This window comes from Cottoperca gobio, chromosome 11 (assembly GCF_900634415.1).
Source record: "Cottoperca gobio chromosome 11, fCotGob3.1, whole genome shotgun sequence".
In the NCBI taxonomy this organism is placed as follows: domain Eukaryota; kingdom Metazoa; phylum Chordata; class Actinopteri; order Perciformes; family Bovichtidae; genus Cottoperca; species Cottoperca gobio.
The window spans coordinates 18766237-18781363 of record NC_041365.1 but is presented as its reverse complement, the minus strand read 5'-3'; the positions used below and the strand labels follow the sequence as shown (position 1 = coordinate 18781363).

General features: G+C 41.5%; 1 protein-coding gene across 4 annotated transcripts; it reads right to left on the bottom strand.

Annotated features, from left to right (window-relative positions):
- Positions 1 to 228: 228 nt before the first annotated feature.
- Positions 229 to 14905, bottom strand: mgat1b (alpha-1,3-mannosyl-glycoprotein 2-beta-N-acetylglucosaminyltransferase b). 4 transcript variants are annotated; one of them, XM_029443358.1, is made up of 3 exons: positions 14729 to 14905; positions 7710 to 8971; positions 229 to 3059 (listed from the first exon to the last, which is right to left on the bottom strand). In XM_029443358.1, the coding sequence occupies exons 2-3, from the start codon at positions 8562 to 8564 to the stop codon at positions 2358 to 2360; spliced, it is 1557 nt and encodes a 518-aa protein (XP_029299218.1). In that variant the 5' UTR covers positions 8565 to 8971; positions 14729 to 14905; the 3' UTR covers positions 229 to 2357. The 4 variants fall into 4 exon arrangements, with proteins under 4 accessions (XP_029299218.1, XP_029299215.1, XP_029299217.1 ...); XM_029443355.1 differs by lacking the exon at positions 14729 to 14905 and adding an exon at positions 12993 to 13558; XM_029443357.1 differs by lacking the exon at positions 14729 to 14905 and adding an exon at positions 13115 to 13558.
- Between the last annotated feature and the right edge of the window lie 222 nt (positions 14906 to 15127).

Genomic DNA, 15127 nt, shown 5'->3' with positions numbered 1-15127 from the left:
GAAACATTGCTATTATTTTCTGTTCTTGGGTTTTTTATTTTTGTCTGCATCCAAATGTGTAAAGCGTCGTGGGAACCTTGAAAGGCACATTAAATATGCAAGCTATTATAAATATTCTTATTATTAATACTATTGTTCCAAATGGACACACATGAACATGGCAGGAGCCACTGTTCAGTACTGCAGATCACACAGCTGCATGACTGCTGTCAATGAAAGAGTACCTCCTTCAGCATGTGAGCAAATATCAAAATAGTTGATTTTATTTATACTGTATTAAAGTTATAAACACATCAGGCAGTGGCTTTTACACATCACCATACAGACATGGGAATCAATCAATCTTGTGGATATTCTCCCAACGCTAATTACAGTACAGTGATAATCATTTCTCCAGCCACTCCACAGCCTTCCTGTTGCACAAACAAATAGAAACTGTCAAACAATCAGTGGTTTTTTAACAAACCTAAGAGGACCAAACCATGGTTTGGATGTCATGTGATTACAACTCGCCCTGCATCGGGCTTCAGAGTGATCATCAGTAAAATCAGTAGAATCAGTTTACATCTCATTTGCAGCATTGCAAACTTGTTAGAACTTCAAGTTCAAAGAACGTTAAATATTTTCAAAACAGCCTTACCATTATAATTTCACCCTTCATATGAACGATTTCCTTCTACAGATTTAGACGCCACGTTCTCTCACCAGAAGAAAGTGAAATGCAGATTCTCTAACCCTCTAAAAGTAAAAGGGAATTCTCTTCAACCATCACATTGACTGGAGTTTAAACTTGGCTATTTAGAAACATTAAATACATTACATTACCAAAAGATAAAAACAATAATCGGACTTCATAGACCAGCTTGAGCGGGAGCTCAACCATAAAGGCCTCGGTATGCTTCTAACAAAGTGCAGTCCGGTCGTCTAAAGGTGTCTGTGGCCGTTGGAATAACTTTTAACACTTGTGCCTGTAAACGTGGTCTCATCTACTTCATTTGAAGCATACAGAGGTCTTAACAAGAAGTGTTTAATCTATCTTTGTTCAGCTGCACGTCTAATTCTAACTTCCTGTAAATTGTTCTTGGAACTGTGTGTAAGTACATGGAGAGCAACTTAAACCCGGAGACTAATGTCCTTATGCGTGTACCCAAACTGTACTGGGCCGATAAAGCCGATTCTGATGAGCAGCTCATGAAATGTGTTACAAACAACGTAATACAAACTCGATGGTAGATCTTCTAAGCGATCTATAAGCTACAGGGGTGTAAAGTTACAAAAACATTATTTACTTCGACCAACAAAGCTCCCTTCCATTACAATCAATACAAACCATGTAAAGTCATAAATGCTGTCATCCTTGCTCATTGACTGGAGTGCACTGCTGCCACTGGTAGATGCAAGCTATATTACAGCAATAACCCGAAATCAAACAGCTCGCTCCTGAAGAGGGGAAAGGAAATCCTACATGGTTTGTACTGACGTCAACAGATGACTCCATGCTCGGCCTGATTAAATCATGTTTCTGGTTATTTAGCAGCCACCTTATAGGCGTCTTACGATGCTCACAGTTCCAGGACAGTCATAGGAGTTTGTTGGTCCTGGATCAGGCCTATGGTCATTTAGGAAGTTGATGTTTCTGCTTCTTCTGCATTTCCTTCTCTCTGTATAATTGCTGAAGAAGCCTTTCATCGTTAATGTTAACCATCAGGGCTATGGCTTCATATAATGACTTCTGCTTTGTTTACAATTGTTTTCATTTTCCTCAGCACAAAGCCATGCTTCAGATTAGTTCAACAGTAACATGATCTGAAGACTTGGATCAATTTCAACAGCTTCTTTCAAAAACATTGCAAAATGTTAAAAGATGACCCAAGATTTTAAACATAACACTGCTTTTCCTCCAAAGTTCTAGAGATGATCATTCAGCTTGTTTTTGGCCTCCAGTGTATCATCACTGAAACATGCCCTTCCTGCTACCAAACTCCATTTACAGCTGCTGCACGCACCTGAATGTGATGTTAAGTCTACATTTGGCCCGTTCTTCACAGGAATACAAAATAAACCAAACTAAAATGGGCCCAGAAAGCAAGGCACGTTGCCAATAGCTGTTTAGAAACAGTGTTTAAGGATGGAAACGTTTAACTCTCTGTGAAGTCTGTGTGGCCGTTGAACTTGCTGATCCTATGTAAGAAGCTTCCCTAACAGGCCTGGGTCAACACTTGCTGTCCCATCTCCACTCTAATTCCTTCATGAACCACTGCGTCTGCTGATATTCTTTGGTCTGAGAGGGTGTTCCTCTGAGTAAGGCTGTCTCCCCTCTTCAACACCATTCACATTGTCCAGTCTGGATCAGTGTCTCAGCTCCAGCTGACGTCATACTGCGTCCAGCCCTCTGGTGGAGCCAAGAACACCCTTCGACCCCGGTACAGGAAATTGACTACACCCCTGTAACCTGTACGAGGAACTCCAGATTTCAAGTCGTCCATCACCCCCAGATTTCGAGCAAAGACTTTAAAAGTGTCCCGGCTTGAGTACTGCACCCTGAACGGTCCAGGGCCTCTTAAGCTACCCCCTTGTTGCAGTTCCTCAATCTTCACCAGTTGGGCGCTGTAAACCTCTTTTAAAAGCTTTTCATCATAATTCTCTTTTAGCAAATAAGACAAATCCTGTTTGGTAAAAGGCACAAATTCAGTGTTTAGCTTAATATAGCGAAGGTACTGGTCAAAGAATTGACCTAAACTGACGCCTTTACGGCCAAAAGTGATAGTCCGGGAGACTTCGGGCCGGATGCAGGATCGCTCTTTACGCTGATCGGGTTGACGCATCCAGTCGTCCCAGAAGGCCGAGGGCCATTTGGGTTCCAGTTCATCCCACATCTCCTTCAGCATCATCCAGCCCAGACCGGGGAAGAAGTCTGTTCTGTAGAGGAGCTCGGCTTTGGATGGATCCACCAAAGCGTCTCTGCCGTTATCGTTCCATGCAGAAACACACCACAGGGTGGGGTCAGCGTGCAAGATCGGGTACAGCGCTCGAAAATACTCAAAGAAGTCCGGGGCCACCTTAAATGAGAGGAGAGATGCACATTAGGGAGATAAAGTCTAAACAGATCAGAAGAATCATTGAAAGGTGAATTCACAGAAGTCAATTCAACACCAAAAGCATTTTAAAACCTTTAATTCATTTGTCTCCACTTACCAGACAACCTATAGGCCTTTAAATAAATAATTGGCTTTTATTTTCATAGTTTTGGCCATCATTTCTAATAATTATATTGTACTCACCCACGTTAATAGTTCCTTGCTCAGTTTTTAATAGGACTTAGGACACATGCTGTTGCAAAGTGAAAAACAACTTGGCTGTGGTTCCTGTCTCAACAGATGTTCACATGAATCTCGACCGTCTACGAGCACTCCGGTTTATTTATGGTTCTAATCTTGATTACAATAGAAGTCTAGTCAATTTTCTTTATATAGCCTAAAGTCACAGTGCAGTGAAACTCAGATCCTTTACTTAAGTACAAGTGTTAATACAATAATTAAAAACACAAGTAAAAGTCCTGCAGAATAATCAGCTAAATACATTAAAAGTATCAAATATAAAATGATTCACTCGGCAGAAAAGTAATATCTTATTATATATAATATTATTAGATTTGTAACACTGATGTACCAATGTGCATTTGTGTAAGCCACATTTTACTGTTTGCTGCTGAAGGTGGAGCAACTTTAGTTTAGTTCACTGGTTCCCAACCTACGGGTCAGGGCCCTTCAAAATGTCCAAAGATAACCCTGAGGGGAGAGATTCCATTTAAAGGATGTTTTGCACCATTCTTTTTGACATATTTGATCATTTTAGCACTTTGGGCTTGTTGAAAAGAAAGTACGTGAGAAAGGCCTCTTTAGTGGAGCTGCTAACAATTCATAGACATCTGAGATGTGACAAAGGGCCCAACTAGACTTGTGAAGAGTCACACTGCTGCTATAATCTTTATCAATGCAATATATTTTAAAAAGCTTATTTTACTAATGTACAAGCTTATTCTGAAAAGGCTGGTGTTGAATATTTCCCTCTGAAATGTAGTGGAGTACATTTATAAAGACAGCTTAGAAAGGAAATATTTGACTAAAGTACAAGTACCTCAACATTGTACAGCACTTGGGCAAATGTCCTTTGTTACTTTCCATCCAGCCTGTGCAACATAAAACACTATAATATATAAATATAAACACTGTCTATCTTCAAACCCTCCACTCAGGGAAGGAAAAACATTGCTGGTCATTGCAAAATCCCTGGTTCAAACCCAGCCAGGAAACTTTGTTGCATTTCTCCCCCATCTCTCTCTCTCTGCGCACATTTCCTGTCCTCTCTACTGCCAGCTATGAAAAAGGCAAACGTGCAGGAAAAACATACAAAATACAATGTGTATTTGAACAATCGTTGGCTGCACATAATAAGTCTGTATGATGGGTCCCATTTGTGGGCCCAGCAGGGTTGAAGAGGTAAAAGGAACTTTAACTCTGTCAACTTAAAGAGAGATTGGCCAAAACAAACAGGGAGTCAGTGCCTGAATTGTCAGGAAGCCAGTGGAGAACAGTCATATAACTGAACCCAGATTTTCCCTGTTTATTGCTGATTTACAGGCAGTTTCTATCTGGAACTGCTGGTTGAAGACAAAGTTGAATTTCCTGTAACTTCTTTCCTGCTGCCGAGGCACTTTTTATTAGGCAAATGTTTTTTATCCACTTCCAGCAGCTGGAAGGAAGAGTTTTAACAATTCATTAACAACTACTCTGTTGCCAGACTATATAATCCAATCCTCAGTTAAATGTGCTAATCTCATTCAGAATTATTGATAATTTATTCCATAAACACACACAGCTCTGCATGCGTGAATATTATATAATGTATATGCCTCTGACAACACACGATATAGGCACTGGTTAGAGTGCAAAGTTATCACAAAGTCTTAAAAGCTGCTGCGGAACATTTTGAGGAGACAATCTTCAGTGATGAATACTTGAAACAAATGTGGAACCAGTGGGAGCTGCTCCACTCATCATTAACCCACATTTGAATGGAAACCACATGTAATTACACTTTCACCATGGAAAGGCTATCTGAACTCTTCAAAACTGCCAGACCTACCAGTGGGAACATAATTACAAACTCATGCTGTGTCTACAGGCACCGTTTAAAAACACTCAGTTTTTTACTTTTATTGTTTCATTCTGCTGGAGATCCCAAACTTACAAAATATGCATGGATTCTGTGGACATTATGTGCACAAATGAGTCCATGTAGAATGCAATATTTCCATTTGATGGAATGGTACAGCCATAAAAGCAAGAGCTCTTTTGTATGAATCTTTCACTCAATGTAAAACATGATGCAGCGGCAGTGAACAATGGAATGAACACATACTATACTGTCAGTATGTGGATACAAAGGTTTGAAGTCAAGTACTGGTTTCATAGAGATCTGTTGAACTGCTCTGTAGCATTAGGCTCCAAGATTCTGCTGTTACATCAGTCAAAGTGAGTTATTCTCTTACTAAAATTAATTTACAACATTTTAAATTGTTGGATGACAAAATGGATATGATGTGTGTTAAGTAGAGAGCTGGACTCAAGACGAGGTTAGCCTAGCTTAGCATAGCAAAAAGACTGGAAGCAGGGGAGAACAGCTCGAATGGCTCTGTGAAAAGTACAAACATAACATACCAACACCTATAATGCTCACTAATCAACATGGAAAGGTCATTTATAACATTATCGTCACGTGTTTGGCGAGAAACTTGAATCAATAGTTGTTTTCACAGCATTATTAATAATATAATATTTAAATAGTTGATTGTTTAAACAAGGTGTCTTCTGGGCAAATCTTTGGTTGTGTCTAAGGGTAGGGCATAACAAATGGGGGCTCAGCCAGGTTTGATTGTCGAGCTTGTTTTTTGTTAGATCATTTGCGGGTGTTGTTGCTCGTTTAGTTGTACTTTTGACAGGGTAACTGCTTCACCAGGCAGGTTTGAAGAGCTTGCCACTTTATTGTTTTTCCTTTCTTATTAGTGGAGGTACGCTTCAGTGTATTGCAGTTGGCTACATCTTGTCTTGTCTTTGGTGATGCACTGAGTTCAGCATTTAAAGTGCTTCGAGCTCAGCAAGCCTCTGAAGACTAGCTATGTTTGTTAGCAATCTTAGTAGGCAAGTCAGAGTTGGGTGCCTCTCTACAGCTTGTTTGGTCATTTTATTTTGTGTACCTCTGATAATTACCTGTGTGCAGTGACTTGTTGTGAGTGACCTTTGGGTTGTGGTGGCTGCACTCCACATGTGTTCAGTCACTTGTGTGTTGCTGCTAAGGTGCAAGCTGGCAACATTCGTGTGTAGTAGTTTACTACAGTGTGACCATTTGTGTTTTGTTGCAGTCCACTTTTTGGTGGTCATTTGTGTGTTACTGCTGTCGTGTATTTAACTGGAGCAAATGAGTTGCATTACCTTTTTGGGTTACCACGGATCATTGTTTAATACGTTTAATAAGTTACTCCGTCGTCAGGCATAAGTTTAACATAGGGTAGGAATAGGTTGTCCACTCGTTATCAATAAGTAGGCTGTAGGGTTCACCGTCAGCCGACGTAGCCTATATCTAACGTACCTCTAACGTATTCACGTAGGTATTTACGTCACTATATTTACGTAGATAAGTATTTACGTACGTATTCCGTATTCACGTATGTCTAACGTAACGTAACGTCTGCATAACTTGAAGACACACGTCGGGTACGTCCGGTAATTTTGAACATGCTCAAGCACCCCAGCGTAACACCGCCTGCTCTTAACGAACACTACTTATACCTTACCTTATATCAACGTACACCAGCGTGTTGACGATATTTTGTATACGCCATATTTTTGTATACGTTATGCATTCGTTGGGTATTCGTCTGATACATTTTGTATAAGTAAGTGATACGCTATCAATAGGTTAGACATACGTATCTGTATACGTTCACTTTTCCGATCCGATGAAATGTTGGACGTATTTGGACTGACTAATTTTCATATACGCCAGCATATGTTTCTGACATACGGATATGTGTGACAGGGCCTTGAGGCTTAATGAGGCGTCTTGAGTGTAGTGCTGGACGCTCTGACTTAACACACAGTGTTCCCTATAAGGTTGTCCCCTCTCCCTCTCCAGTAGCTCTGCCCAGGTGTGCTGCATTTCTCAACGAGGTGCACTTGGCCTAGGAAGGAAGTGCTTAAAAGCTCCTGTGCCAGCTGCAGAAATATATACACAAAATGCAAATCGAGTCTAAGTGTGATTAGTGTTGTCACGATACCAAAGTTATGACTTCAATACGATATCTGCCTAAAATATCTTGATAACAATACTGAAACAATACCACAGATGTAAAAAGAAGCCATAAAAAAACAGGGGTGAATTAGTGTAACATACATTTTGATATCCAACCAGGACTGGAGAAACTCTTAATTAAGATCAGCGCTTTGCTCACATCTCTCCACCTTCACGTCACACTGCTGCTTATAACAGGTGAGCGAAATGCTCCGAGCGTATGTCAGACTTTTATTGTGAAAGTTAAGAAAGGAAAAATCTATCCAAAAAAAAGCAAAATGCCCCAAGAAAAGCGAACTATCAAGGACAATGCAGAGTGTAATGTTATGAGAATGAGGCAGAAGTCTGAGAACACTCACCTCCAGGTCATCCTCCACTATGACCACAGTAGAAAACGTGTTGAACACTTGGTCGAGAGCCCAGTGGTAATGTCGGGAAATTTTGTAGTAGCCCTGGAACTTCCTGTGCTCTGGCCGCACTCTGATGTCCGACAAGTCTGGTTGGGTTATGTGCGTCACTTGATCTCCATATGAGCCAATCACGCGAGCTGTCTCTGCGTGGCCGCAGTCCTGGCTGACAATTATTGGATGAAGTTGTGGAGAAGGGCGGTACTGTATCAGTCTGTCCAGGCTCCGTTTTACCGTCACTCTGTCACAAGCAATAACTAGAATGGGAATGACGACTTCTGGGGTGCTAATGGAAGTCGCCAATTTGTTGTTCTCACCAATATTTTCCTTTATTTCAATGGCCTGGTGCTGTTCTAACTTAGAGTCTGAAGCTTCTGTATGAACAGGCTTCTGTGTAGGTTTTACTCGAGTTTGGTCACTATCATCCACTATGTCTTTTAGAGGAAGTGAAAGTTTCTGTGGCTGATGGACAACCTCTTGTTTGACTTCTTTTGTATCCTCCGTTTCTCTTTTCCCAACATCTTTCTGCTGAGCCCACACTGCCCTGTTACTTTCAATCTGCTTCAGTAGCCTTTTCTGGGTCTCGAGCTGAATTTCAACCTCCTCTGCCAGCCGGATCACCTCTTCGGCCAGGCCTCCTTTCCCAATGCCCACGCCCCACTCCTCCTTTCCTCCTGGTTCGGCTCCACCACCTTCTCCTAGGCGGCCGATGGGAGGACGACCCCAAAGATAAAGTAGAAGCAAAGCATTCCAGGCGACAAACAGGAAAGCACCGCATAGTATAAGAGAACCTTTCTTGCGAACCATGGCCCAATGACACTAGGAAAGGGATGGGGGTGTGGAAAAGGCTGCAGGTAGGGAACCAGTGACGGAACCAAAGGGAGAATCCTACAGACTGAGATAGCAATCTCAGATGGGCAGGAAGTTGATATCAGATCACATTGTAATTCTTTTCACATTTTAAAGTTATCCTGTCTTTTGGCCAGAAGGGTGTCAGGAGAATTGTCCAATTTAAATGAATTCACGTGATCCTACTGTGGAATGCATGCATTCCATGAAATCCCTTACAGACAGGGAAACTAGCCGAGATAGGACACGCAAAGTCAACCAAGGGGAAGTTGAAAAACTGCAGATGAAAGCAAAAAAAGGGGGAAGTGGGGTCCTTTTGGGTTGAGGGAATGTGACTCCTTGGATATTACCCTTCAGCAATCATCCTGAAAACAGAGCAGCAGAACAAATGATCAGCAGAATGAATGCAGCTCATTTGAACTTTAAATAATGAAGCAGAAACAAAAGCCCCTTTCATATATGGACTGTACATTTTTGTTAACTTCTGTATATGTGTGGATAAAAGCAGTCACACTGTCAGCAAAAGCACCCACAGGAATATCATGTTCTAAACTCATCAAAAGACACTAGGAATTAGGGCTAGGTTATTATATTTTTTGATCAATAATTTTAAAATGCAATTATTTTTTATAAATTAAAACAACAGATCTGTATTTAGCAAATGATTAAATGAAAAACGTACATTTGTTCTAAACATGATCACAAATGTATTGTGATATTGCACTTTGCTCTTGGATCTTTTGTGCAATAACCCTGTCAAAATTACAAGCGTTCGACACGTGCACGGAAGCAGCCTGAGTGTGAAGAGAAAGTCTGATGGTGGAGCACAGAAATACGTGCAAGCAACAATATATCTGAGTGCAAGCATGCAGTTTGATGCAGATTAGCTCCATATCACTTGTGGTTTCTAGAGTTTCTAAAAGTAAAATGGGAGCCAGAGCCTTCAGCTATCAAGCTCCTCTCCTGTGGAACCAGCTCCCAGTTAGTGTTCGGGAGGCAGACACCCTCTCCACATTTAAGAGCAGGCTAAAGACTTTCCTCTTTGATACAGCTGCTTACACTGCCGGGTGACTTACACCAAGCTCTCTCCTCCTCTCCCTCTCTCGCGCTGCACTCATGTCCTCTCTATCTGTTCATGTCCCACATATGTATGTTACTATCTTGGCATCTGAGGCATCATCCCGCAGGACCTTCCATGTAACAACCAGAAGGTTTCCTGCTGTCCGTCGTAGCACCAATTATCCAAACTGTCCGTTATTAAAAGCTGGCATTGCATGATGTTGTTACTTATTCTTTGATCAGATAGTTTCCGATTTAAAATCAAAAGTTTTCTAATTTTCAACTGTATTATTCAGGCAAACTCCTCCTGCTTGTGTTTCAACAGTGTTGACTGTAACAAAGACTGTGTTCTGTCGCAGAGATATCTACTGAAGTTAGCATGCTAACAGCTAGCCCCGATCCTGTCTTGTATTGCCGCTTGTTCCTCTAGAGATGATAGTGAGTCACTGTAGTGCCAGTCTGACCCCGGTCCAGAACAAGTACAGCTGCTCCAACCGCTTGTCAATAATAAATCCAGCGCTCCCCAAGCAAGTGGAGCAGGTGGTTTGGAACTACACATCGCACTTTTAAAGTAAGGTATAGAAAACAAAAGTACCTTTTGGTATGGTATCAAAACCTAGGTATCATATATGTAGTAGTATCAGTACATTTCAACCAATACCCAGCCCTACATAAGACTTAAGTGTAATACCATGTTGGGTTATATATCTCATACATTAACAAAACCCCACATTGTGAAGAGATCAAACGGGCATTGCAGCCATTTCTGTTAATGGTACTGTCAGGTTTGAGAAGAATCAACATAGATTTTTTCCATTGCTGATCCACAAACCCATTACTTTATCAGACAGACAGACAGACAGCCAGCAGTGTTCATTCCACTTCAGAACTAGACTGTTGTAGGCTATAATACAACAGAAAGGCGAACAAGTTATATACAGTATATTACTCTTCTACACTGGACTGCATTAGCAACATTCAGGAAAGTTATTCACTGGCTACTGCTGTAGTTAGGTGCAGTAGTAGCGGCATGACTGCTCAACAAAAGTGATGCCAAAAAATCTCAATCACTGGCTGGTGTCTGGCTGTTAGTTTAGAAAGCGCTTGATTTGATATGCCGCGGCGTTTTCTCATTTTAAAACGTCAATATCGCAAGCATGTTCATTTGATTATGGAAAACCAAAATCATGAGCGCGATTAAAATTCCAATAATTGTGCAGCCCTACTCCACACACACACACACACACACACACACACACACACACACACACACACACACACACACACACACACACACACACACACAGTCGCTCACACTCATCTCCCTCTGACTGACTGGCCTCACACTTGCTATCGCTCGCAGCGGTATCATGGGATGAACGGTGATGATTTGACTCCAGCTGGTTAAATTTCCCTTGGGATCAATAAAGTATCTACCTACCTACCTATCTATCTAAATTCCAAAAGATCGCAGTAAACTCACTATCAAAGCGTTCCCTGATAATTCTACATTGTAAACAACACAAATCACTAAATATCTGCATCAGCCATTGAAAACCTCATATCTGCCGACTACTTCTTTAAAGTAGCTTTTATTTAGTGTCTGACTATACCTGAGATTTTGCTATTTAAAGTCCAACTTTCCATGAAAAAACAGGCTCCAGTACAAATGTTAAAATGCTTACAGTCAAAGAAATGTACTGCAAAAATGTCAACAGTGTGTATGTGACAGTAAATAGTGTTCTTTGTTGTTGTAAACTGATGGAAGGGACGAAAGGAGTGAGTGAGTGAAGGATGAAGAAGGTCACACTGACTCTTCCACAGGAGCTCCTTAGCATTACAAAAGCCTAAACCAATTACTGCTGATAAATATAGGCCTGCAATAATCTTGTAAGGATGGATGTTTGAGTACAAGGAACAAGCGCTCTGATTAGTAATGGATCTTGGCTGTGCTTCACTGCTCTGCAAGCTATTTACATGGCAGACCTGTTTATCTCCATAATAACATCACCTTACAAAGAACCCTCCCACCCATATTCCACATTGGTTCCACCTACTGACACACATAAAATGATTGAGAAAAGCTCGGTGATAAATGGTTGTGGTTAGGGTCGGGGTTTGTGCAAGTTGTGGGCAGATCCAAATCTGACACACTCAGCAGTTATCAGCGACAAATAATGATTTCAAGATGAATAAGAAACTGGTCTTAAACACATGTACAATGTTCTCAGCAGTAATGTCACACTTGTGTCAGGTGATGTAACTGCTTATGTGACAGTTCAAAAATAAATTAAAATGTAACCTTCATGATTGTAATGTTGAGATTGTGTGATATCAGTGAGCTAAATACACACCTTTCTGTGTGATGCAGTTCACTAGCAACACAATCAAATGACCATAAAGTTGAATCAACACCTCTGTAACTAGTTTCAACATTTATGAAGGTAAAGTTTATTGCAGGACTATTTTATTAGACCTAGTTTTAGCTTGGTGTACCCTTTACTATTGTGTTTTGAAATAGTCAATTGATCATCTAAATAGCAACATGAACATTTTTGAAGCAGACTGGCAATCTAAGATAACGTGTTTACCTTTGTTTTGTTTTACTAAAAAAAACACAACAAAGTAGAAAAGTAATGAGATGAGAAAAAGGAAAAGAGTCAGACAAAGTCCTCGAAGTGAGCAGAGAAGTGTCAGTAAGAAAACCAGACGTCAGAGATTATGCGCCGAACATGAAGTGAACTCCAGAGTTAAGAATATAAAGTGTAAAACTAACCGTACCTGAACTCGGAGCAGCCTACAGATCTGTCATGCCTCCCTTTCAACTGTATTAAGCTTTGCAGACCAGGGAAGGAGGATGGGAAGAGGGAGGGAACTGTTGCTCTTCTCACAAACTGTGCCAGCTGAAACTCTATTCTTTAGTACCCTCCTCCTCCTCCTCCTCCTCCTCCTCCTCCTCCCGTCAGACAACGTGGAACTGACTGGTAGGATCACACGGAGGCACCAGACAGTGTGCCATCCGGCTAACGGTTCACATGACTACACTGTGCACAGGAGGACTGGCAGGCGAGGCCTCTGCGATGGCTAATTCTAGATACTATTAACTTTAAACTGATGCAAGTGTCCACATTGCAAACAGCAGGTCACGAGAGGAGCAGCTGTGTCACATTATTCTCTGAAGCTATGAAGCTAGTCGACAAACGTCGGCTAAGCTAAGTTAATACACAGAGCACAATGGGTGTTAAATACAGCACGGGGGGTAGCCGGTGTTTGTCGTCTTCACAGTGGTTTCTGAGCTGATGAATAGTGTCTTGATAGCAAGCTTACCCGTTATGCTGTTAGCTAGCTAGCTGGCTAACGGCATGTAAGCAGCAGCAGTGAAGGTTTTCCATTCATGAGCCGTTGTGACCGTGAAGCCATGGACGTAGCAGCTGAAGCCAGTCACTCACCTCGCGCCGTTCTGAACGAGTTGGTACGGCTCGCGCCGTTAAAGGAAATGAAGCTCACATCAAGCTGCAACACTGACCGGCTAGCTGGCTAGCTAGCTAACATTTGCTAGTCGAGCCACCCCTGTATTTCCTTCGGTGTCACATTCACAGCACATCTGTGTTTGCTACCCAGCACCTCCACCTCTGGATCCCATTACCCCCCCCCGGCACTGTTCTGTTATCCACAACAGCTGCTAATGTTAGTCACTGTGTCCACAGTGACATATTGCAGCGAGAAGTCATTTCCTCTGCCCTGGTTCAGTTCCTCATACTCCAGCTGGCTTTACCACAGGCTGCCTCTCCTAATGTATGATGACGGCATTTTTCATTTGACTACACTAAACTCCACTTCCGGATTATTGACTCGTTTAGGATCTTAGGATCGAGTTGACCCGACCCGAGCCAGGTCCTACTCCTGAATAATTTCACTTTACCATCTATAACCTGCTAACATAAGTCTGCCACAGAATAACCATACATTAATTTTTTATTTCCCTTATCTGCAGTCTCTGTAAAAAGAAGAATGGTCAAAATTGAAGCAGCAGAGGTCGAGATATCCTCACTTTAATTCCCAGTATGCGCCAAAAACACTGGATCCTACACTTCCCATAATGCATCTCAATAGAATATTTCATTAGAACCTCCTGTGTATATATATATATATATATAACATATTTGTTGAGTTGTTACTATTACTTTTATTCTATTCTTAGAAATGATTTTATTCTATTGTATTTATTTGATTTACATTTGGCCTATTATTCTATTTTGTTCTCATACAGACCTCATTTGTTTTGTTACTTGTGACCTGTAATGGGGATAATGGCGTTCTGAATCAGAAATCCTTTTATAGGTAGTGTGCAAACACGTGACAAAACTGTGTGACGTATGCGTGCGACGCCATGTTGGATGATATACAAATCAACAATGGCGTCTAAAGCGAACAACAACAGCAATACAACTCCGACTTCTTCAAAGTATTGTGACTCTCTGGATCCTCTGCAAAGGCAAGATTCAGAGGGAAACGTCCAAATGTGCGGCCGTGACCCGTACACGCTAAAGCCGTCGGATTATATTGAGGATTTAGATTCATTACCGCCGATTGAATATCCGGATATTGTGAACTACCTTGTGCTACAAACGTCGTGGGCAACCAACGCACAAATGAAGGCGTACAAGAGCTTAGATGCTTCTAATGTCCACAAAAAAAAGAAAAAGATAAAAAATTCCAAATGGATTTCAGTCGTTTCTTTTCTTTCTTGGCGGATACTGGTAACTGCGTACTGGAAAGTATGCAGTGCACGTGTGTAGCTCAGACAGCGATACAAGGATACTTTATTGTCATTGTTACAACACAAGGTTGTGCAAAAAAATGCAATTAAAGATAATAATAATAATAATAATAATTAAAGATATAAGATATAAGAGTTGAGTCTCACAGCCTGAAGAAAATAAGCTGCTCTGTAGTCTGAGGGTACGACAGCAGATACTTCTGTGTCGCTTGCCAGCAAGGTGAACCGGCTGTGGCTCCGGTGGTTATTGTTCTTAAATATCCTTTGGGCACTTCGCAGGTACCTCTATATGAAGTCTCATCGTTGTTTGAATTGGGGCAAATGATGGTAGTGTCATCCAAAAACTTCACAGCAGAGTTCTCTCGATGTTGAGGGCTGCAGTCATGGGTGTAGGAGGGGGCTGAACACACAGCCCTGGTAGGCTCTGGTGGTTAGTAGTAGAGTGGAGGAAGTGTGGAGTAGAAGTGTGACCACTTATCTGAACTGCCTGAGGTATGTGTGTGAGGAAGTCCAATAGCCAGTTGCAGAGTGTGGTACTTAAGTGCAAGCGTGCTAAATTTGCGAATCAGTTTCATGGGGAGATTGTGTTGAATGCTGAGCTGAAATCAACAAACAGCATTCTGATGTAGGTTATTTTCCAGACGTGTGAGGGCTGAGTATTTGCTGGAGAAGCAGTTTCTCA